The sequence below is a fragment of the Narcine bancroftii genome, chromosome 3 (assembly GCF_036971445.1).
Source record: "Narcine bancroftii isolate sNarBan1 chromosome 3, sNarBan1.hap1, whole genome shotgun sequence".
NCBI classification, from domain to species: domain Eukaryota; kingdom Metazoa; phylum Chordata; class Chondrichthyes; order Torpediniformes; family Narcinidae; genus Narcine; species Narcine bancroftii.
Genome location: NC_091471.1, coordinates 306840004 through 306864619, shown reverse-complemented (window position 1 = coordinate 306864619; position 24616 = coordinate 306840004). Strand labels below are relative to the sequence as shown.

The 24616-nt window shown below is 40.5% G+C and overlaps 2 protein-coding genes across 5 annotated transcripts in view; one reads left to right on the top strand and one right to left on the bottom strand.

Moving 5' to 3' along the window:
- hdgfl2 (HDGF like 2) overlaps positions 1–5489 on the bottom strand; it is an 87348-nt gene extending 81859 nt beyond the window's left edge. For 2 of the 3 annotated variants that reach the window (XM_069928846.1, XM_069928848.1), the window contains exon 1: positions 5193–5489. In XM_069928846.1, coding sequence (XP_069784947.1) covers positions 5193–5387 — 195 coding nt within the window. In that variant the 5' untranslated portion in view covers positions 5388–5489. The remainder of the gene's footprint in view (positions 1–5192) is intronic. The other variant, XM_069928845.1, reaches the window with a different exon arrangement.
- ubxn6 (UBX domain protein 6) overlaps positions 5226–24616 on the top strand; it is a 40281-nt gene continuing 20890 nt past the window's right edge. Inside the window, exons 1-4 of one of the 2 annotated variants that reach the window (XM_069928851.1) lie at positions 5226–5447; positions 9767–9921; positions 13156–13214; positions 15937–16068. In XM_069928851.1, the coding sequence (XP_069784952.1) occupies positions 5365–5447; positions 9767–9921; positions 13156–13214; positions 15937–16068 (429 nt within the window). In that variant the 5' untranslated portion in view covers positions 5226–5364. The remainder of the gene's footprint in view (positions 5448–9766; positions 9922–13155; positions 13215–15936; positions 16069–24616) is intronic. The other variant, XM_069928850.1, reaches the window with a different exon arrangement.

The window sequence follows — 24616 nt, the reverse complement described above, 5'->3', positions numbered from 1 at the left end:
TGCGGTACACAGGCTTGGAGAAGAACGACGCGCACAACAAAGCCTTGGAAAATGAGATTGGTTATGGCTCTGGCTGTCACGCTTATATGGGCCCCAGACACTGATGTCTGGACCTCACATCATCGGAGCACCAGCCTGCGATTGGCTGGCGTTCCCGCCAGAGTTCCCCATCTTCCTGCTGGGATGATAGCCGTTATCACCACCAGGTCCGCGTGGTCATTACGTTCATCGGCCATTTTGTGGGCCAGTCTGTGTCTCTGTGTGCGGGCCGCTACAATACGATCATTTCATACAATGTTCAAAGTTATGGGATTTCCTCTGAGCCCAGAGCTTGTATTGATTATTAATATGCAACAAACTTAGAACAACTAATACTATAACCCAATGTTATCCAAATAAAATTTTACACACACACAATCACTGCGTTAACTTTCCTGAACTCAAATCTGCAACTTTTAATTATAATTCTGGGAAAACAAGGTCAATCAGTATCCATATCAATTGCTTTCCTGGTTCATCTCACCTGAATCTCCTGCCCTCTCTGGGTGATTCCGCAATGATTAACCAAGCCTTCAATTTACCCCATTCTCGTTAATCCACTATACAAATCCTGAATCCCAGTCTTAACCTAAAAGTTAAACACTGTAGATGCCAGAAATCAGAAGTAAAACAGAAAATATTGGAATATTCCCCAGTATATTTTTACTTTTTATTTTATTTACAACACAGTGGAAGCCAATTCCAGCCATTTAATCCCATGCTGGCCAATTACATTCAATTTTTAAAAAAAATTTTTTACACACACTTACCTAATCTTTATTTTTGAGCAATGCCAACTCCAATTTCACTAATCGGATTGTAAAAGCTCCCTTAAGAATTAATTCACTGGAGGCAAATCCACCAACATTTGGTGATACTTGGGGTGGGTGGGTGGGTGGGGGGGGGGGACTCTCTCACTTCTCTTTCTCTGACTGCTTTAGGCAATTTCTGCCAATGGCGAATCGGTCTGCCTTAAGGACGAGAACATATTTTGTCTAATATTGCACTGCCTTTACTATATGACAATAAATTGAATCTTGAATCTTAAATACATTAGCCAGTGTAACTGTCTTTCAATTTAACAATGTCGTTTGTCACCTGAGACTTGAGGGTCTACTCAAGTATGATGACTATCATGCCGATCTGTGGGCAATCTCTCTTGCCACACTAGATTATTGCGATTGTTGGGATTTACAGTAGTTTCATAGAATGATCTGGTTACATGCTTGTTACACAATCAGAAGCTTAGCTGATAGGATGTTTGGAGCTCAAACTTTGAGGGATTCCATCCCAAAACTTAACTTGAATTGTTAGAATACCCCTATTCCAGTGTCTTTTAAAAATACACCGTGAAGGAAGGTTAACACTTAGATTCAAGAGCACCCATTCCTAAGAGATGGTCTAATGACTAGAACCTAGATATTTTCTCTGGCTTTTTCAATATGCTATAGGATTTTTACAGAAATAGTACATAAATAGAAACCATTAATTAAAGGTAATATGTAAAAAAAATACAGAAAAAATCTTATAAAAGAAAAATAAAACTATTGTATCATAACATTAAAACAGAAAAAAGGTAGTAAACACTTAAACAATTATAACATATTGATAACTGTAAAAGATTTTAAAAAGTAAAAATTATTCAACACTACAAATTCTACCCCCTTCCCTTCTGAAGTTAACAGGTAAGTACATATAATTTCACTATCATTAAAAGAACCACTAACTCACAAAACAAGATCCAAGTGATCTTATAAATTATGAACATAATTAACAAAAGGAGACCATAAACAGAAAATTTTAATCCCGCTGCATTGGAAGAACATCTGATTTTTTTTCCCCAAAGTTAGATAGCCTTTGAGTATGAATAGGAGAGACAGCATCTTTCCATCTCATCAGTATTGAACATCTAGCAAAAAGGAAGGGAAAAGAGACTAGATGGGACATATTCAAATCAGTTGTTTTATTTGATCAAAAAAGGGCAATTATAGGATTAGATATCAGATTCACATTGAGAACTAAAGGTACGAAAAATATCTTCCCAAAAAAATGGAAAGAGAAGAACAAGACCAAAACAGATATAACAAAGTACCTTCTTCACTCTGTCACATTTCCAGGATATGCTGGAGTAAAATTTAGCCAAATAAACTTTAGAAAAATAAGCTTGATGTAATACCTTAAATTGTAAAAGCGAATATCGGGGACACAAAGGAGATGAATTTACAAATTTTAAGATACAATCCCATGTAGTATCCAAAAATGAAAGTTGAAGATCTTGCTCCCATAATTTTTTAAATCTTATCTAGGGAATTATCCCTAGACTTAAATCAAATATAGCTGATATCAGCTTTTTTGGAGCCAGTTTAAAATTATAGATCACCCCTGTCATATTTATAACAAGGTCTTAAGGAAGTCTCAACACTACAGAGTTCAAAAAACTCCTGATTTGTAGGTATCTAAAGAAATGATGTTTGGATCATTAAATTTAAGGGATAGTTGTTCAAATTAAATTAAATTATTATCAATAAATACATCTTGAAAAGATTGGATACCCATCTTAAACCATTCACGAAAAGCAGAATCTTGCACAGAAGATGCAAAAAAAGAATTAAGTAATATAGGGCTAGCAAGTAAAAATCTATGATATCCAAAAAATGTTCTAAATTGAAACCAAATTCTCAAAGTATGCCTAACAACAAAATTATCAGTTAACTTGGAAACAGAAAAAGGTAATAGCACTAAGTATCGAAATAAAAGAATATTTTTTGTAGAGTTAATTTCTAAATTAAGCATCCATTCTATCCTTATAATGAATCAAAAAAATGACACCTCTAATACTAGCTGCTCAATGGTAAAACCTAAAATTAAGTAATGCCAAACCACGTTTCTTTTTAAAGTTTTGAAGGAAAACTTTACTAAGACAAGGACGCTTATTTTTCCAAATATATGAGGAAATAATTGAGTCAAGTGAATCAAAAAAGTTTTGGGAACAAAAATGGGAACAGCTTGGAAAATATATAAAAACTGGGGTAAGATATTCATCTTAATAACGTTAATTCATCCAATTAGGGACATCGAGAGATGAGACCACTGAACTAAAGACTTATTTACATTGTTCATTAAAGTAAGAACATTCTCTTTAAACACATTAAATTGATAAGTTTTTTAACTTAGAACTGCTTTCAACTGGATCCACTCATAAGCTAGGCCATACTCTCGACCTAATTCTTTTGTCTGATTTATTAATTAATTGATATCTGTGTAAGACCATAGAGCTGTTACTTTTGACCTATCCCTGCCTTGCTCCCCTAACAAATCTTTTTTTCCTATACGATGTTTCAAAACTTTCATCCCTATCAAAGGTCCTCAAAAAAATTGTTCTACCTACATCAAAACAACATATCTGAAAGATTTCAGTCAGGTTATAAGGCCCACCATAGCACAGAGTCAGCCTTACAAAAAGTGTACAATGATCTGCTCCTTTCTACTGAATGGCAGAGTCACCTGCCATTCTTATTCTCTTGGACCTTAGCACAGCATTCAGTACTGTGGATCACACTATTTTAATAGACTATGGGGTCCATAGTCTCCACAAGTGTCTATTCTGGGCCCCATTCTCTTTTCTTTATGCTTGCTTCCCCTTGGTCATATCTTTCAAAAACACAACACCTCTTTCCACTGCTATGCCGATGATACTCAGCTATATCTCCCCTTGAAACCTAACGACCAATCAAAGATAGCCAGCCTCACTAACTGTGAGGGCATAAAGTGTTGAATGGCTCAAAACCTCTTACAGCTAAATGAGGGCAAATTTTAGGTTATCCTATTTGGTCTCCCTAATTGTACCAAAATTATTTCCAACAGTCTTGGAGATAATTAAACCCCAAATCAAATCCCTTGGTGCAATATTTGATTCCACCTTCAAGTTCAACAAACAAGTTATTTACACTCTAGTAAAATCTAGCTATTTCCAGCTTCGCACTATTGCCAAAATCAAATTATTCCATTTTTTTTAAAGATCTTGAGAAAGTTATACATTCCCTTATATTCTCCCATTTAGACTATTCTAACTCTCTAAATACTTGGATTGGTCAGTCTTTATTATCCCATCTCCACCTGGTTCAGAATGCTGCGCCAGGCTCCAGATAGGGGCCAAGAAGAGGGACCATATCACTCCTATTCTGGCTTCCCTCCATTGGCTGCCAGTACGGCTCAGGATTGATTTTAAAGTTCTCCTTTTTGTCTATGAAGCCCTTAATGGGCTAGCCCCCTCTTATACCATGGATCTCCTAACTCTTTATTCCACTTCAAGACCCCTCGGGTCAGCTCACTTGGCTGTTTCACCCTCAAAGGGTCAACTCAGAGGAGATCGCGCCTTTGCTATCGCAGCCCCCAAAACCGTGAAACGATATTCCTCCTTCTTTCCAATCGGGCCCCCAAAACATTCCTCCTGCTATCAAATCAGCCCCTTAAATCGTCTCTTTTATATCCAGATTGAAGATATACTTAAATTCACTAGTGTTTTGAGTTCCCTTCATGTACCCAATTACTAACCTCTCGTATCAGATTTATGCTGTACTTTTAAATAGATGTGGGATCTTTTTGATTTGTACAGCACTTTGGTCAACGTGAGTGGTTTTAAATGTGCTACATAAATAAATTGTTATAATTTTTAGGAATAGTGACACCTGAGTAATTAAACTGATTTATAGCTATTTTAAAAGGAAGGGCAGTATCTAGAGAGCAAAGGAAGGGCAGTATCTAGAGAGCAAAGGAAGGGCAGTATCTAGAGAGCAAAGGAAGGGCAGTATCTAGAGAGCCAAAAGAGTTCAATTGCTTTCCTGAAGATTTGGTGGAGCAGTGGCAGAATGGATGGAGTCGGGGGCTGAGATAGACAACAGAAGCTCCTCCCTGTTAAAATGCCAAATTAAATAATCACGGCCCAAGAGGACAACCTTGTCAAGTTCTTAATCAAAGATTAAGAGGGTTTGGATTTTAAAGAGTGGGTTAAAAAAAAATTGAGGCCACAGGAGCAATGTATCAATTTAATCCAATTGATACATTTCGGCCCAATATGTTCTGTCTAAATTGAATGTTTGGCCATTTTGAGGCAAAGTCTAGCAGTTGCTTTTCGGTCCATGGGCACAATTTACCGGTGATTTTTCTTGCCTTTGGCGCAGGGCCCCATCGCTCCGCTGGGAGGCGGGAGCCACCTGTTGCCGCGGCAACCGCCTCGCGTGTCGCTCGCTTCCGGGCCGAGCGCGCCCTTTGACCCGGCGTCGTTCTGACGGTGGAACCACCGCGCCTTCGGGCTCAGGCGCAGCGATGAAGAAGTTCTTCGGGGACATGAAGCGGGATTTCAAGTTTAAAACGCTGGGGCCGGGGCACGTCTTGACTGAGGAGACGAGGTGAGGAGGAAGTTAAGGGAGGTGAGGAGGAAGTTAAGGGGGGCGGGGGGGCAGGCCTGGGGTGATGGTGCACCGTCCCATTCTCCCGTGGTCAACTGAGCCTCACTGTTTGGCTCGTTCCGACGGCTCCACTTGCCCTCATGACAGTTGTGGGAAGAAGTGAACGTTGCCTTCCCGAGGAATATAGATTTTCACGTTTAAAATTGCTTGGTTTTGGTCATTCTGCCCATCTCCCATCACTGTGCCTCCCCCCCCCCCCCCACCTCCTTGAGCTTATTTACCTCCCTCCTTTAATCCGAGATAAGAAAAGTTTCTCCTCTTCCTTTCTTTGGGCCCTTGGTGTCTAACAGAAGGCTGCCATTTTCATTCTCGTTATTAAAGCTCTTCACATTTTGTTCCTGGTTTAAAAAAATATAATGAGCATGCGCACATCAACAAATTGCGGGACCCTAAATCCTGACGTTCTGAGGAAGGTGGATGTTTTATGTCAATACCAAAGGTTTGTTATGCTTTGTTAGAGTGAATCGTGTTGGTTTTCCTCCGTGTTGCGATATACACGAGCAATGTTGTAGAGCAGTGGTTTTCAAACATTTTCTTTCCACTTCGATACCACCTTAAGCAATCCCTATGCCATCGGTGCTCTGTCATTAGGAAGGGATTGCTTAAGGTGGTATGTGAGTGGAAAATAAAAGTTTGAAAACCATTGTTTTAATTGTACCTAATTCAGTTTTATTAGTGGAAAGGAAATGGACCAATGGGAATTTTTCTGAAGCAAAATATTTCAGTAACAATTGGGTCTTTTTCCCCCACCCTCACATTTTCTCCTCTTCTTTGGCTTGGCTTCGCGGACGAAGATTTATGGAGGGGGTAAAAGTCCACGTCAGCTGCAGGCTCGATTGTGGCTGACGAGTCCGATGCGGGACAGGCAGACACGGTTGCAGGGGAAAATTGGTTGGTTGGGGTTGGGTGTTGGGTTTTTCCTCCTTTGTCTTTTGTCAGTGAGGTGGGCTCTGCGGTCTTCTTCAAAGGAGGTTGCTGCCCGCCGAACTGTGAGGCGCCAAGATGCACGGTTTGAGGCAATATCAGCCCACTGGCGGTGGTCAATGTGGCAGGCACCAAGAGATTTCTTTAGGCAGTCCTTGTACCTCTTCTTTGATGCACCTCTGTCACGGTGGCCAGTGGAGAGCTTGCCATAGAACGGTCTTGGGAAGGCGATGGTCCTCCATTCTGGAGATGTGACCCACCCAGCGCAGCTGGATCTTCAGCAGCGTGGACTCGATGCTGTCAGCCTCTGCCATCTCGATTACTTCGATGTTAGGGATGAAGTCGCTCTAATGAATGTTGAGGATGGAGCGGAGACAACGCTGGTGGAAGCGTTCTAGGAGCCAAAGGTGATGCCGGTAGAGGACCCATGATTCGGAGCCGAACAGGAGTGTGGGTATGACAACAGCTCTGTATACGCTAATCTTTGTGAGGTTTTTCAGTTGGTTGTTTTTCCAGACTCTTTTGTGTAGTCTTCCAAAGGCGCTATTTGCCTTGGAGAGTCTGTTGTCTATCTCGTTGTCGATCCTTGCATCTGATGAAATGGTGCAGCTGAGATAGGTAAACTGGTTGACCGTTTTGAGTTTTGTGTGCCCGATGGAGATGTGGGGGGGCTGGTAGTCATGGTGGGGAGCTGGCTGATGGAGAACCTCAGTTTTCTTCAGGCTGACTTCCAGGCCAAACATTTTGGCAGTTTCCGCAAAACAGGACGGAAACTGCCAAAATGTTTGGCCTGGAAGTCAGCCACCCTCACATACCACCTTAAGTAATCCCTTACTAATCTAAATGTCTTGTCATACTCTTAGCGCTCCACAATTCCTGCTGGGCCTGCCTCCTTGATCGTTGGGCCATTAATCGGTCTCAATCCGCCAGGGCCAGACATCATACACGCTGGGATAGACAGAGCCCCTACCTCACCTCAGGTCGAAGACCTGTCGGCTACCCTCACTGGTTTAGCCCGTCTGCCGAGAGTGTATCAGAGTGTGGCCGCTGCGCGTGCCACAACTACTTGGAGCCACAGGTGAGAGCTGAGCATCAGGTTGGGACCAAAGGTGGACGAGCTGCCCGAAAAGAGCACGGCAGCCACCCTTCCCCCACCCCCTAACCAGAGGTGCCAACCCTCCCGAGACACCCCATACAAAAAATAGAAATTAAGGTTTAAGATGAGTAGCCAATTAGATCAATTATCCATGCAGGTTCCTCTCCTATTTTGGTCAGATTTTTGTTTGTTTTTATTTAGGGTGATTATGTAAATATTATAAAACATTTTGGTAAAAACACAAAATGCTGGAGAAGCTCAGCAGGTCAAACAGTGTCCTTTATGCAGCAAAGGTAAAAATACATAACTAACATTTCGGGCTTGAGCCCTTTATCAAGGTATAAGAAAATGCTGGCAGGCATCCGAACAAAAATATGTCATTGGATTCCATGGTGTATTCATGGTGCATCCACTTTTTTTTGCACTAAATTTACCTTGCTTCTGTTTCTTATAAATAACTCTTTTCTTCAAGGTTCTTTTGGATACCTACTGAGAAGTCTGTTGTATGTTAAGTGAAAAACCTCAGAAATGTTTCAAATTCAATTCCAACCTCTCCTGAGTTAGCTGACTTCCAGTAGTTGTAGTAGGATAGCAAGAACAATCATGATTTTTCCTGCATTTCTTTCTTTCCTCCTGTCTAAATTTGAAGAATTCTCATTTGGCAAATAACAGTTTAAGCCTTTATTCTAAATTCCTAAATTTTGGTGTGATAATACATCTTGATATTGACTGGGCCATTGGCCTGCCTCACTAGCTGACTAAATTTTTATCCTGTGTCAATACTAAAAGCAGAAGCCACTAGTTGATTGCATACTTCATAGAAATGTGATGGAGAGATCTGTCTGATTGTCTCAGCAAATGGGAATGGGGTCTCAGGGTGAAATATCTTGTTCACTGAAAAATAATGCCTAACTGTCAACAAGGCAGTGATTTCACCAAAGCAGGGCTCAGATGTCATAAATGTGACAGGATTGAGTATGTAACTTTTAAAAAAAAAGTGTAATCATGGAGAGGTATTTATGTGTGCTTTATTTTCAAACTTTATGCTCTTTAGAGTAAAGGATGTCAGTATGTCAAATGGAGTACTTTCCCCATCAGACATCTAGTTTTTTAAGTATGCATTCCAGGTCAATTATAGAACAGTCTGTAGCAGATTGAAGTCTCCCCGTATTGTTGCTTTTTGTATCTCAATCTCCAAAGGCACCTCTCATAGTAGTGTTGAATCATTTCCCACTTGGCATTTTAGAAAGTCTGCAACTTTTATGAAATAACTTTTGACTGCTGCAAAAACAGATGGATAGAGGGCACTTTTGTACTGCAGTACATGTTAGATTTGAACCCATGTCACAAAAGTCCAGTACGTTATCCACAGTGAAATTCAGTTATCCTTGTCATTCCCTCTTGAAAGAATCCAGCTTTAAGTTGTTTTGCAAATTTTTTTTTCTGAATTGTTTAATGAACTCCATGAAGTTGAATAGTTAAGGAGCAAGGAATAGAACAATGCTATAGAGTTGTTGATCAAGAGAGATCAGGGAACTTTTACAGGCAAAGAAATTGAGCTGTAAACAGAATTTTGTTGTAATTTTAAAGGTACTAAATTGAATTAGCAGGCAACTTACAAATTAAGAGCTCCAGTCAATTTTGATGTTCAGCATGCAGTGTTTTCTTGTGAAGGATGGGACAATCTTTGCTGGTGTAGAAGTCTGCAACAAAGCTGATTTATAGTATGATGAAATTAATACTCTGTTTGGAAGAAACAAGATTGTCAAACTGAGTCAAGGAAAATTATTTGTTATGGTGAAGGTTTGAGGTTTTTTATAATGGTAAATTAGCTCTAAGAAACTTTGCATGTATAAAATCCATAAAAAGTATGCAGTGATCTTGGAAACTGGCAGTCCAGAAAAAGCAGTGGAATGACCGACTGAGGAACATCGATGCTTCAGCATCCCTCATCAATGGTCATGGGCTGCTGGATTATTTGGGTAGATAATAGAAAGATTTTCTTGAAACAAGTGAAGAACATAGACAGGAGATACGAACCTTGAAAGGGTATGATGGCTGATTCAGTTCCTTTCAAAGCAAGCTCATGTATCATTTGGCAAATGTACATTTTGTTTTGCTGTATCTTGTTATATTCTGATAGAATCCTCATTACATTGCATTTTTTTAATGAGATCAGATTTGCAGTCCGAAAGCAGCAATCAAAATTCTGAGAGCATCTATTTCTGTGGTTATCTAGGAAATCCTCTGAAATCAAACCAAAGGCTCCAGAGAAGCCTCGGAGACCCCCAGCTGAAGAATCGCAGATGGCGGCAGCTGCAGCTTTGTCTAGACTGGAAGTTAAACAGCATAAGGGACGATCCACCACTGGACTGAGCAGCTTAAGGAATGAGGGTAAGTGTTTACAGAAGACAGATAAAAATGTATTGGCTCTTGACCAAAGTTAGTAACAGGTTGCCAGAAGGATTTGGGGAAGCACATTCTTCCTTGAGTTGTGAGTACTGAACAGAAGCATCACAGAGTAAGGTTATTGAGTTTTAAACTTGTAGCGCTTTAGTGAACGTTTTCACAACTTAACTGGGGAAGAATGATAACTGATACAACTTCATTGGTTGCTGCAATGAGAGAAATATGAGGTAATGAGTCGAGGGTGATGTAAACATTGAAATATTGGTTTTTGTTTTGTCCTGTTTTTCACTAGATGATTTCTATCTTCATACCAAACTAAATTGGGATGATACCGGGTTTTATTTTCTCTGTGACCCTTTGGAAGAGTGGTTTAGTTTGAGATTTCTGATAGCAAGGGGGAATTTAACTATGATAACACTCAAAACCAAAATAACCATGATTGTTTTTCTTTTGGTCTTGGTTCCAATCTTTGAGGCTGTACACCTGTTGCAGTTCGTGGATGCAGGAAAGAGATAGTGTTGAAGTCTAAATTGCGGGGGTGGAAGAGAAGTGTGTTGGAGCACAGGGAATTGAACTGAGACGATAAGTCCTGAAGAGACCAATGTTTAACATTCTGGTTCTTATCGTGAAATTGGTAAGAACTTCAAAGCAAGGAATTGATAAATGTGGTCACAGGTGAAAGCAGCTTGATAGACAAACAGTGAAGCAGCAATAAATATCTATGTTACCAAATAAGTTCCATGCAAGACCCCTAGCAATCATATGTGAAACCATGATGGGTTAGGTCATGAATAATTAGAGTAGAACATTGGGTGTTGGTCACTCCAACACTGGAAGTATTGTAGAATGTTTCTTTTTTTTTCCTGATACTCTAGTTAATTACAGACTAAATGAAATCCCTCATCACTGCTTGTGTTTTGCAAAATATGAGTACATGACATTGGAACTAATTTAGTCTGTTATTGCTGCTTTGCCCAGAGTGAAGTTGAATGCCACCAAATTTGAACTTGCTAGCAACTGTTTGACTCAGTAACTGCACCACAAGTCAACTGTGCCACTACAGGGTCAGATTCCATGGTATAGATTTCAGAAATGGTCCACTCTACCCTCCCCCCCCCCCCACCACCAAGACGCAACAAAAATTGGATTCCCCTTGTCCTCTCCTACCACCCCCACCAGCTTCTGTATCCAATACCTTATCCTCCATAATTTCCATCACCTACAACATAATTCACCACTGGACACATCATCCCTTCTCCTCCCCTCTTTGCCTTCTGTAGGGTCTGCTCCCTCCGTAACACACTTGTCCACTCATCCCTTCCCTTTATTGTGCACCCCCCCCCCCCCAAACACCAAGAAGTGCCCACACCACCTCCCTCAACACCCCAAACTGTCCTTCCAAGTGAAGCAACATTTTATTTGTGAATCTACGGGAGTCGGCTACTGCATCTAGTGCTCCCGTTGTGGCCTCTACATCAAAGAGACTGAACGCAGACTTGGAGATCACTTCACTGAGCTCATCTCTCTCTCTCTCTCTCTCTGCATTAATGACAGGGATCTCCCAGAGGCCAACCAACCATTTCAATTCTGCACCCTACTCCCACACTGACATGTCTGTCCATGGCCTCATATAACCATAACCATTTACGGAGCGGAAACAGGCCATGTTGGCCTTTCGAGTCCGCACCGGTTCACTGAGTTTGTGCGCTCTCTAATGGTCCCGTTCTTCTTCTTCTTAACCAAGGTCTCAATATCTCTTGAAAACCAAGGTTCCATATACCTTCCGTACATCTTACCTGTAATTCAGATCCTTTATATAAAAAAGTTAGACAGTGTTTAATTAAACAGGTCTTGGATAACTTTCATGTACTGTCAAACTTAAGGCCACCAGTAAATTGGAGGAGCAACACCTCATATTCCATCCGGGCACTCTCCATTCGGATGGAATTAACATTGACTCATCCAGTTTCTGCTACCCTACTCCCCATTCTCCCTCTTTCCTGACTTCTGACTTCTTTCCTCTAGCTCTCCATCCCCTTCTCCTTTCACAGAGCATCCCTCCTCTCCTTCCTATTTGTTCTGTGTCCCTTATCTACCTATTATCTCCTGCCTCTGCTCTTCCACTCCCTCACCCCCCCCCCCCCCGCACCACCATTTTGTTTGGGCATTGGTTCACAAGGAGAACTTGCAAACTCTTTACAGGCAGCAGCAGATTCAGACCTAGGTCAACAGCATTGAAATGTTGCTATGCTAACTGTGCTGCCAAACAATGTACTGTGAGATCCTGCAGGTTGAGTCAGTGGTGAAGAAGGCAAATACAATGCTGGCATTCAAGTCAAGGGGAAAAGAATGCAGGAGAACAGGGGGATCTTGGAATAACAGTTCAGCATTCCTTCAAGGTGGATTCCTATGTAGATAGGGTGGTGAAGAAGGTTTTTGGTATGTTGGCCTTTATAAATCATAGCATAGAATATAGGAGCTGGGGGGGTGGGGGGTGATGTTGAGACTGTTTAAGGCAATAGTGAGGCCAGGTTTGGAGTATTGTGTGCAGTTCTGGTCTCCAAATTATAGGAAGGATATAAATAAGGTAGAGAGGGTGCAAAGGTTTATGAAAATGTTGCCTGGATTGCAGTATCTTTAATACGGAGAAAGATTGAGTTGACTGGGTCTTTATTCATTGGAGCGTAGGTTGAGAGGGGATTTGATAGAGGTATTTAAAATTGTGAAGGGAATAGATAGAGTAGATGTGAATAGGCTCTTTCCTCTGAGGGTAGGGGAGATTGGAACAAGGGGTCATAAGTTGTGGGATAGGGGGAAAAACTTTAGGATGCTTTTTCACTCAGAGTGGTGGCTGAGTGGAATGATTTTCCAGAAGAGGTAGTTGTGGCAGGGTCAATTCTGTCATTTAAGAGGTTAGATGAGTACAAGTTTGGAGGGTTATGGGCAGGGAGTGTGGGTAGGTGGAACTAGTGGATTTTTCACATAGATCAGTGCAGACTAGAAAGGCCGATATGGCCTGTTTCTGTACTGTAAATTGTTATATGTTATATATGAGAGAACTTCACCCTGATCATTGAACTGAGAAGTATGTGATCAGCCTGTTGCTTCATCAGAACTGTACAATTCTACTGCTATTAATGTATTCATATTTAAATTTGTTTGTTTTATTGTATTTATGAAAGTTACCTGGATTTTCTTTTTCAATTATTTTAAATATAGTGAAGGGTGAACTGATGAGCAAAGTTGTAATCCCTGAAGTCCAAACTTTAAACAATCAGGTAAATATTCCAGAGTGTCTTTGTAAGCTTTGATTGTACCTTAACAGAATATGTCTTTATTTAGCTTTATTGTTTCATTTTTTAAACTTTAAATTTCAAACTCCCTCGATGACTTACTTGGCAATATAATTTGAACAAGAAAAGATGTCATTTTTTGCCAGGGTCAGACAGTCCTATTAACCGTGAATGTACTGGCATCTGTAATGTCTCAACCTAGACATTGTGCCATCATACCTAGTCATTGGCCTCTAAAAAGAGTTCAATCTATAAAAAAAAATGTTGTCATACAGTTCAGAATCTCTGAAGACTTATAAACCAAGCTGCAATAAATGCCTATTTTATATCGCTACTTCTGTTACTTGATTCATAATAGGGTCATAGAGATGTACAGCATGGAAACAGGCCTTTTGGCCCAAATTATCCATGCTGACTAAGCTGGCCCCGTTTGATGCAAACAGCCCACGTCCCTCTGATCCTTTCCTAACCCAATGCCTGCTTAAATATCCTTTTGAATGTTACAGTTTTCCCTTTTTCTAACACTTCCTGTGTCAGCTCATTCCATACATCCACTACCCTCTGTGATGATTTGATTCCCCTCAGGTTACTTTTAATTTGTTCTCCTCTCTCCTTAAATCTAGGCTCTCTGATTTAAATTCTCCTGGGGAAAAGACTATGACTATTTGTCCAATCTGTGCCCCTCATGATCTTGTAAACCTCCATAACCTTTCCTCCTTAGTTTCCTACAGTCTATGGAGAAAAGTCCCAGTAGATCCTGCCTCTCCTCATAATTAAAATCTACCGGTTCCACTAACATCCTTGTGAATCTTTTCTGCATCCTTTGCAGGTTAATACTATCTTTGCTATAGCCAGGTGACTAAAACAGCATAATACTGCAGTGTAATTTCACTAACAAATTGTCCAGTCATAACATGATATTCCTGCTCCTGTACTCGATGCCCTGACCATGAAGACAAGTGTGCCACCTTCTTCACAATCCTGTCTATCTTTCTCATGACTTTCATGAACTATGTACCTTAACAGCACCGCGCCCCCCCCCCCCCCCTCAAGTCTCTGTTCCACAACATCCTTTAGGGCAGCCATTCCCAACACAGGTCACAGCACATTTAAAGGTGGGGTTGGGGGGGGGGGGGGGTGGGGAGAGGAGAGAGAGCACGGACTGAAATCATAAAATCTTTAAAAAAATTTAATGTGGTCAGTGGAAGAGAAGCATGGAAGAAACCAACTGAACTTGACTGCTTGACAGAGAAGGGGGCCCATAAACTTTAAACGGAGTCCTTAGGGGGCCATAGCCAAAAAAAGGTTGACAATGGCTGCTCTGGGGCCCTGTCATTCACTGTGGAAATCCTGTCCTGGTATAACTAACCAAAGTGCATCACTTTGAACTTGACTGAAGTTGCATTACATCTGTGGTTCTTTGGCCCAGTCTCCCAATTCTTCCAGCTCTGTTGTGAATCAGCTATTCACAATAACACCAAATTCAGTGTCATCTGCAAATTTGCTATCAATGCTCATTACATTGTCATTCAAGTCATTAATTTAGATGGCCAACAACAGTGGACCCAGCACTGATCCCTACAGCAAGCCACTATTCACAGCCCTAGAATCTGAGTAGCAACTCTCCAATTCCTCTTGTCTCCTACCATCAAGCCAATTGCCGGCTCATCCTGGATCCTACGTGATCTGTCATTCCAGATCAGTCTACTATGCAGGTCATTGTGAAAGTCCTGGTAGGTCATTGCAGACAATGTCTACTGTCTTCTCGTCAATCTTCCTGGATATCATTTAAAAACACTAATCAAATTCACGAGACTTGTTCTTCCACATACAAAGCCATGCTGACTGACTATCTCTAATCATTTCTCCACCTTTCCAATTCCTGGTATATCCTACATCTCACTGATGTTAAACTCACCTACCTGTGGTTTCCTGGCTTGTTCATTCAGCCATTTTAAATGAACATACAACATAAGCCACCCTCGAGTCTTCGGGGATCTTGTACTTTCTTCCTCAACTTCCCATAGCATTCAAGGTTACACTTGATGAGTCCCTGGAGATTTATCTAATTTTGTGTTGAGACATTCAGCGCCACCTCATCTGTAATATATACCCTCTTCATGACATTGCTATTCATGATAAATATTGATGAAAAATACTCATGCATAGATGACCTTGTTGAACTGTAAGGGTTCCTTTTCTTTTCCTAGTTACTTCTTTGACTTTGTTATATGCAGAAATCTCCTGAGATTCTGCTTAACCTCATCTGCTAGAGCCATCTCATACTCCCCCTTTGACCATCTTAGTTCCCTCTTTAGCGAGCTCCTACACCCTTTGAACAGCTCAAGGAATTTGCTTGATTACAATTGTCTTTAACAGACATGCCTCCTTTTTCTTGACCACATCCTCAATTTCTCAGGTCAATCAGGGTTCTCTCATCTTGCATCCTTTCCCTTCAATCTAATAACATGTTTTTCCAGAACTTTCCCTGCTCTTGTTTTAAAAATCCTTATTTGATTAATTTTAGTAGTAAGTTCATGATTGCGTGCTTCTATGTAATGTATAGCAAGGTGACTCCATGCTGTCAACAAATTTGAAGTGCTTATCCTCGTCCATCCTCTCCGTTGGTTTTAAAATACATTTAATAAATTGTACGTACTTTGTACATGCTATCGTACATTTATAATGTTTTTCGTTGTGATCCTAGGGTCCCATCAGGGCTCTGAAGGAAGATCGCACCAGTTTCTCTGTTGATGCTGTATACTTTATCTGCCCTTTAACAAATACCTCAATATCCAAAAGTATGAGAGAGGTGCACATTAAGGAGGCCATCCTAATGGTAAGTTTCAAATATAGCTATGTGGATTTGTATTTTGTAGCATTATTAATTAAACCATCTTTTGAGTTGTGTTTGGCTTTTTGAGACCCAACAGCAGTATCAGTTTGTGATAGTACAGACCTATCACCAGTGTATATAGTTACAGTATCTAGAGTATGTAATGACTGTGCTTACAGCGATTGGCTGAGAGCTTAGCCATGCCTACTGTCTGGGCCTTAAAGGGTTGTGTTCCTAGCCAGGGACTGGTCGGCCACCTGTGAAGAGCTAATAAAAAGCCTTGGTTTGGATCAACAAGTCTTTGGTTCTTTTGACGAGCTCTACACAGTTCTCTGGTGAAATGACTTGCATTTTAAATTTTGGTTTACAAGATTTCCAAGTGTAGTCTACATTGAATTATATGTTTAAGACAGTGAGATGTCTAACTCCCTTGTGTTGGCATGCAATTAGTTTAATGTCTCTTCCTAACTCCTGTGTAGTTGCATTACGTGTAGATAGGTTAGGTCCTTAACCATATAACCACTTACAGCACAGAACAGGCCAGTTCAGCCCTACTAGTCCATGCCGTAGCAAATCCCCACCCTCCTAGTCCCACTGTCCAGCACCCGGTCCATACCCCTCTAGTCCCCTCCTATCCATGTAACGATCCAGTCTTTCCTTGTTTGATCCATGGTCCGTGTTCATTGAGCATTCCCATTAATGTCCTGTTATGGATAACCTTGTTTGTTTCTGAAGAGTGAAATTATCTGGAGTTTCTCTTCATCCTATTGGATTATTGTCTAGAGTACTCCCTGTCCCTATTCACCCTCCCACCCAACAATAGAAAATATACTTGCACTGTATACGAATAAGCTTGGAGGCAACTGTGGTGACCAAGTAGAAAAATAGCTTGCTGGGATTCTACATAAATGCTTGCGTGTGATTGAATGATGCACCTCGGGGTATAGTGAAATAACACCACCCAGATTCAATATGAAGATGTGGTGCAGGAGTCACGTGATGGAGTAGTGGCCGGACGGAGAACTCCAGCCCTCTCCAGAAAAGTCGGGAAAAACAAGAGAAAATACAAAGGCACAGAAATACAAGTTAAAGAAAAGTGAGTATAAAGGTGGAAAGAAGATGGAGACAAAAGGAGAAAAATCAAAATCAACGGGAAGAAGAGAGGAAGAGAAGACAACGGAGGAAAAAGGTGAAGGCCTTACCTGTCCGAAGAGGCCCGCTGTGGAGAGAGGACCCCACTACCTCAGGTCGGTAGAAAAAGAACTACAACAATGGCTCACAGAGCCGAGTAAAAGTGCGCAACCGCGCATGAAAAAAAACACACCGACGGGAGGGGGGACCAGCTGGGGAGTCGATCTCCACAGCCGGCAACGACAGCTGCAGAACACCTGCAGCAAGAAGAGACCACAGAAGACAATGGAAACAAGAAAGAAGAGGAGGAAAGGGCATCAAAGAAACAACAGATGGCCAACCCAGAGAAAGAAGAAAAGGAAGAATACAGTGAAATAGATAAAGGGAAAGGCAAGGTAAAGGATATACTTGCTCTTGTTAGAGGATACATGGAGTCATTTAAAGAATGGCAAACACAGGAATTCAATGATTTAATAAGAAGAATAAACAACACAGAAAAGAAAATAAATAAAATGGATATGACCTTAACAGAAATGGGGAAAAAAATGGACAAGATGGAAGAACGGGCAATAGCAGCAGAAATGGAGGTAGAAGACTTAAAAAAGAAATTGGAGGAATCTAATAAAAAAACTAAAGAGACACAAGAATTACTAGCCCAAAAAATAGATATAATGGAAAATTATAACAGAAGAAATAACATAAAGATAGTGGGCCTTAAGGAAGATGAAGAAGGCAAGAATATGAGGGAGTTTATAAAAGAATGGATCCCTAAGGCCCTAGGATGTCCAGAACTACAGCAAGAAATGGAAATAGAAAGGGCACATAGAGCATTGGCCCCTAAACCACAACCACAACAAAAACCAAGATCTATTGTAGTAAAATTCCTAAGATATACTACAAGAGAAAAGGTACTGGAGAAGACAATGGAAAAAGTAAGAGAGGGCAACAAACCACTGGAGTATAAAGGGCAAAAAATCTTCATTTATCCAGATATAAGCTTTGAACTCCTAAAGAAGAGAAAAGAGTTCAATACAGCAAAAGCGATTTTATGGAAGAAAGGATATAAATTTACACTGAAGCATCCTGCGGTATTGAAAATATTTATTCCAGGACAACAAAACAGACTGTTCTCGGATCCAGAAGAAGCACGAAAATTTGCAGAACAATTACAAAAATAGACTGAGGGATGAAGACGGGTAATGACAGCAAAAAAGATCACGATTGATATGTATGTGGGTAAAGACAAAAATAGACTGAGGGATGAAGACGGGTAATGAGGGTAAAAATGACCACGATTGATATGTATGCGGGTAAAGAGGTATAAGAGTGAATAGAGACAATGGGCATACGTGAAAGTATCTGTAATTAGAGGAAAACATAGATAGTATAGACAAGAATTAATAAGGGAAGGTAATGGAATAGAGAGAATAAGGAGGGAATTAAAAGAGTGACCTTTGTGACATATAAAAAGTGAAATCTTTTCTGGGGGGGGCTGGGTGGGGGAAAAGAGCGGTCACTGCAAAATCAGTTGACGCTTGCGAGTGGATTCGCAAATCCAAATGGAGAGGGGAGATGTGGTTGTCCGACAAGGGATAAAGGACAACTCAGGAGGGGAAGGGGAGATTGGGGATAAAGAAGATAGAAATAGGAGAATAAGGAAAATGTTGGATGTTGTAGGAATGTTGTCTGGTAAAGAGTTAAAAATGAGAAAACAGAAATGGAAAAGGAGGAAAGGTAATGATGGAAAAACGGAAAGAGAAGATAAACAAAATATAAAGTGGCTACGCTGAACTATATGACTCTAAATATTAATGGAATACATAACCAAATTAAAAGGAAGAAACTACTAAATTTACTGAAAAAGGAAAAAATAGATATAGCATTTGTCCAAGAAACACACTTAACTGAATTGGAGCACAAGAAATTAAAGAGAGATTGGGTAGGACATGTAACAGCAGCATCGTATAATTCAAAAGCAAGAGGAGTGGCTATATTAATTAGCAAAAATGTGCCATTTAAAATAGAAGAGGAAATAATAGATCCAGCAGGGAGATATGTTATGATAAAATGTCAGATATATTCGGAGCTTTGGAATCTACTTAATATATATTCACCTAACGAAGAAGATCAAAAGTTTATGCAAGATATCTTTTTGAAGGTAGCTAATACGCAAGGGAACATACTAATAGGAGGGGATTTCAATCTGAATTTGGATCCAAATATGGATAAAACGGGGAAAAAAATTAACAGGAAGAACAAAGTAACCAAATTTATAATTAAATCAATGCAAGAAATGAAACTTGTGGACATATGGAGGAAACAAAACCCAAAGGAAAAGGAATACTCATACTCTTTGGCTTGGCTTCGCGGACGAAGATTTATGGAGGGGGTAAAAAGTCCACGTCAGCTGCAGGCTCGTTTGTGGCTGACAAGTCCGATGCGGGACAGGCAGACACGATTGCAGCGGTTGCAGGGGAAAATTGGTTGGTTGGGGTTGGGTGTTGGGTTTTTCCTCCTTTGCCTTTTGTCAGTGAGGTAGGCTCTGCGGTCTTCTTCAAAGGAGGTTGCTGCCCGCCAAACTGTGAGGCGCCAAGATGCACGGTTTGAGGCGATATCAGCCCACTGGCGGTGGTCAATGTAGCAGGCACCAAGAGATTTCTTTAGGCAGTCCTTGTACCTTTTCTTTGGTGCACCTCTGTCACGGTGGCCAGTGGAGAGCTCGCCATATAACACGATCTTGGGAAGGCGATGGTCCTCCATTCTGGAGACGTGACCCATCCAGTGCAGCTGGATCTTCAGCAGCGTGGACTCGATGCTGTCGACCTCTGCCATCTCGAGTACTTTGACGTTAGGGGTGTAAGCGCTCCAATGGATGTTGAGGATGGAGCGGAGACAACGCTGGTGGAAGCGTTCTAGGAGCCTTAGGTGGTGCCGGTAGAGGACCCATGATTCGGAGCCGAACAGGAGTGTGGGTATGACAACGGCTCTGTATACGCTTATCTTTGTGAGGTTTTTCAGTTGGTTGTTTTTCCAGACTCTTTTGTGTAGTCTTCCAAAGGCGCTATTTGCCTTGGCGAGTCTGTTGTCTATCTCATTGTCGATCCTTGCATCTGATGAAATGGTGCAGCCGAGATAGGTAAACTGGTTGACCGTTTTGAGTTTTGTGTGCCCGATGGAGATGTGGGGGGGCTGGTAATCATGGTGGGGAGCTGGCTGATGGAGGACCTCAGTTTTCTTCAGGCTGACTTCCAGGCCAAACATTTTGGCAGTTTCCGCAAAGCAGGACGTCAAGCGCTGAAGAGCTGGCTCTGAATGGGCAACTAAAGCGGCATCGTCTGCAAAGAGTAGTTCACGGACAAGTTTCTCTTGTGTCTTGGTGTGAGCTTGCAGGCGCCTCAGATTGAAGAGACTGCCATCCGTGCGGTACCGGATGTAAACAGCGTCTTCATTGTTGGGGTCTTTCATACTACTCGACTAGACATAAAACATACTCAAGGATAGACCTATTCCTGTTATCAGCCCACATTCAAGGGAGAGTTAGGAAAACGGAATATAAAGCTAGACTATTATCGGACCACTCACCCCTGTTATTGGCAATAGAGCTAGAGGACATCCCTCCAAGAATGTATAGATGGAGATTAAACCCCATGCTACTTAAAAGACAGGATTTTAGAGAATTTATTGAAAAACAATTAAAAATGTACTTTGAAGTAAATACGGAATCAGTGGAAGATAAGTTTATACTATGGGACGCAATGAAAGCATTCATTAGAGGACAAATAATAAGTTATGCAACCAAGATGAAGAAGGACTATAATCAGGAAACAGAGCAGTTGGAAAGGGAAATAATAAACATAGAAAAAAAATTAGCAATAAAGGAAGATACAACCAAAAGAAGAGAATTGGCGGATAAAAAAATAAAATATGAAACATTACAAACATATAAGGTGGAGAAGAATATAATGAAGACAAAACAGAAATATTATGAACTAGGTGAAAAAACACACAAAATCTTAGCATGGCAGCTTAAGACAGAGCAAACTAAGAAAATGGTATTGGCAACAAGGAAAAAAGACAAACAAATTACATATAATCCAAAAGAAATTAAGGAAAACTTCAGAGAATTCTATGAACAATTATACCGAACTGAAAACGAAGGGAAAGAAGGGAAAATAGATGAATTTTTGACTAAAATTGAACTACCAAAACTACAAATAGAGGAACAAAATAAATTAACAGAACCATTTGGAACAGTAGAAATACAAGACATAATAAAAAATTTACCAAATAATAAGACACCAGGAGAGGATGGACTCCCAATAGAATTCTACAAAACATTTAAAGATCTAATAATACCGCCCCTCCTGGATGTAATCAACCAGATTGATGAGACACAAAACTTACCAGATTCATGTAAAACAGCAATAATTACAGTGATACTAAAACAAGGGAAAGATCCACTCTCACCAGCATCATATAGACCAATATCGCTGCTAAACACAGATTATAAGATAATAGCTAAACTATTAGCAAACAGATTAGCAGAACAGGTACCGAAAATGGTAAATTTAGACCAAACTGGATTTATCAAAAAAAGACGCACAACAGACAATATTTGTAAATTTATTAACTTAATTCATGCAGTAGAAGGAAATAAAGCACCGGCAGTAGCAGTTGCTTTAGACGCAGAGAAGGCCTTCGACAGAGTAGAATGGAATTACTTGTTCAAAGTATTGCAAAAATTCAGTTTACCGGAGAAGTATATTAATTGGATTAAAGCATTATATAAGGGACCGTTAGCGAAAATGACAGTAAATGGACATGTATCAAAGCAATTTAATTTAAGCAGGTCAACGCGGCAGGGATGCCCACTATCACCATTATTGTTTGCGCTAGCTATAGAACCACTAGCACAATCGATAAGAATAGATAATAATATAAAAGGAATAAAAATAAAAGACAAGGAATATAAAATCAGTCTATTTGCGGATGATGTGATAGTGTACTTAACAGAACCAGAACTATCAATAAAAGAACCATATAAGAAATTGAAGGAATATGGAGAAGTGTCGGGATACAAGATAAACGTAAATAAAAGTGAAGCAATGCCTATGAATAACGCGAATTTCTCAAAATTTAAGGAGGAATCCCCATTCAGATGGCAAATGCAGGCAATAAGATACCTAGGTGTGCAAATAAACAAAAATCTAGGCCAATTATATAAACTCAATTACAATCCACTGATGAAAAAATTACAGGACGATTTAGAGCATTGGAAAGAGCTACCACTAACACTGATAGGAAGGATAAACTGTATTAAAATGAACATTTTTCCAAGGATACTATACTTATTTCAGGCATTGCCAATACAACTGACAGAAAAATTCTTCAAAGAGTTAAAGAAAATAATAAGGAGATTTTTATGGAGAGGGGGGAAACCGAGGATAGCACTAGATAAATTAACAGAATGGTATAAACAAGGAGGCTTACAATTGCCAAACTTCAAAAATTATTGTAGAGGAGTCACGTGATGGAGTAGTGGCCGGACGGTGAACTCCAGCCCTCTCCAGAAAAGTCGGTAGAGGAGTCACGTGATGGAGTAGTGGCCGGACGGTGAACTCCAGCCCTCTCCAGAAAAGTCGGGAAAAACAAGAGAAAATACAAAGGCACAGAAATAAAAGTTACAGAAAAGTGAGTATAAAGGTGGAAAGAAGATGGAGACAAAAGGAGAAAAATCAAAATCAACGGAAAGAAGAGAGGAAGAGAAGACAACGGAGGAAAAAGGTGAAGGCCTTACCTGTCCTAAGAGGCCCGCTGTGGAGAGAAGACCCCACTACCTCAGGTCGGTAGAAAGAGAACTACAACAATGGCTCACAGAGCCGAGTAAAAGTGCGCAACCGCGCATGCGCGACTCCTCGCGCATGCGCGATGCGCATACAAAAAAACACACCGACGGGAGGGGGGACCAGCTGGGGAGTCGATCTCCACAGCCGGCAACGACAGCTGCAGAACACCTGCAGCAAGAAGAGACCACAGAAGACAATAGAAACAAGAAAGAAGAGGAGGAAAGGGCAGCAAAGAAACAACAGATGGTCAACCTAGAGGAAGAAGAAGAGGAAGAGGAAGAGTACAGGGAAATAGAAGAAGAAAAGATAGGCAAGGTAAAGGAGGTACTTGCTCTTGTTAGAGGATACATGGAGTCATTTAAAGAATGGCAAACACAGGAATTCAATGATTTAAGAAGAAGAATAAACAACACAGAAAAGAAAATAAATAAAATGGATATGACCTTAACAGAAATGGGGAAAAAAATGGACAAGATGGAAGAACGGGCAATAGCAGCAGAAATGGAGGTAGAAGACTTAAAAAAGAAATTGGAGGAATCTAATAAAAAAACTAAAGAGACACAAGAATTACTAGCCCAAAAAATAGATATAATGGAAAATTATAACAGAAGAAATAACATAAAGATAGTGGGCCTTAAGGAAGATGTAGAAGGCAAGAATATGAGGGAGTTTATAAAAGAATGGATCCCTAAGGCCCTAGGATGTCCAGAACTACAGCAAGAAATGGAAATAGAAAGGGCACATAGAGCATTGGCCCCTAAACCACAACCACAACAAAAACCAAGATCTATTGTAGTAAAATTCCTAAGATATACTACAAGAGAAAAGGTACTGGAGAAGACAATGGAAAAAGTAAGAGAGGGCAACAAACCACTGGAGTATAAAGGGCAAAAAATCTTCATTTATCCAGATATAAGCTTTGAACTCCTAAAGAAGAGAAAAGAGTTCAATGCAGCAAAAGCGATTTTATGGAAGAAAGGATATAAATTTACACTGAAGCATCCTGCGGTATTGAAAATATTTATTCCAGGACAACAAAACAGACTATTCTCGGATCCAGAAGAAGCACGAAAATTTGCAGAACAATTACAAAAATAGACTGAGGGATGAAGACGGGTAATGAGAGCAAAAATTATCACGATTGATATGTATGTGGGTAAAGACAAAAATAGACTGAGGGATAAAGACGGGTAAGGAGGGTAAAAATGACCACGATTGATATGTATGCGGGTAAAGAGGTATAAGAGTGAATAGAGACAATGGGCATATGTGAAAGTATCTGTAATTAGAGGAAAACATAGAAAGTATAGACAAGAATTAATAAGGGAAGGTAATGGAATAGAGAGAATAAGGAGGGAACTAAAAGAGTGACCTTTGTGACATATAAAAAACGAAATCTTTTCTGGGGGGGGCTGGGTGGGGGGAAAAGAGCGGTCACTGCAAAATCAGTTGACGCTTGCGAGTGGATTCGCAAATCCAAATGGAGAGGGGAGATGTGGTTGTCCGACAAGGGATAAAGGGCAACTCAGGAGGGGAAGGGGAGATTGGGGATAAAGAAGATAGAAATAGGAGAA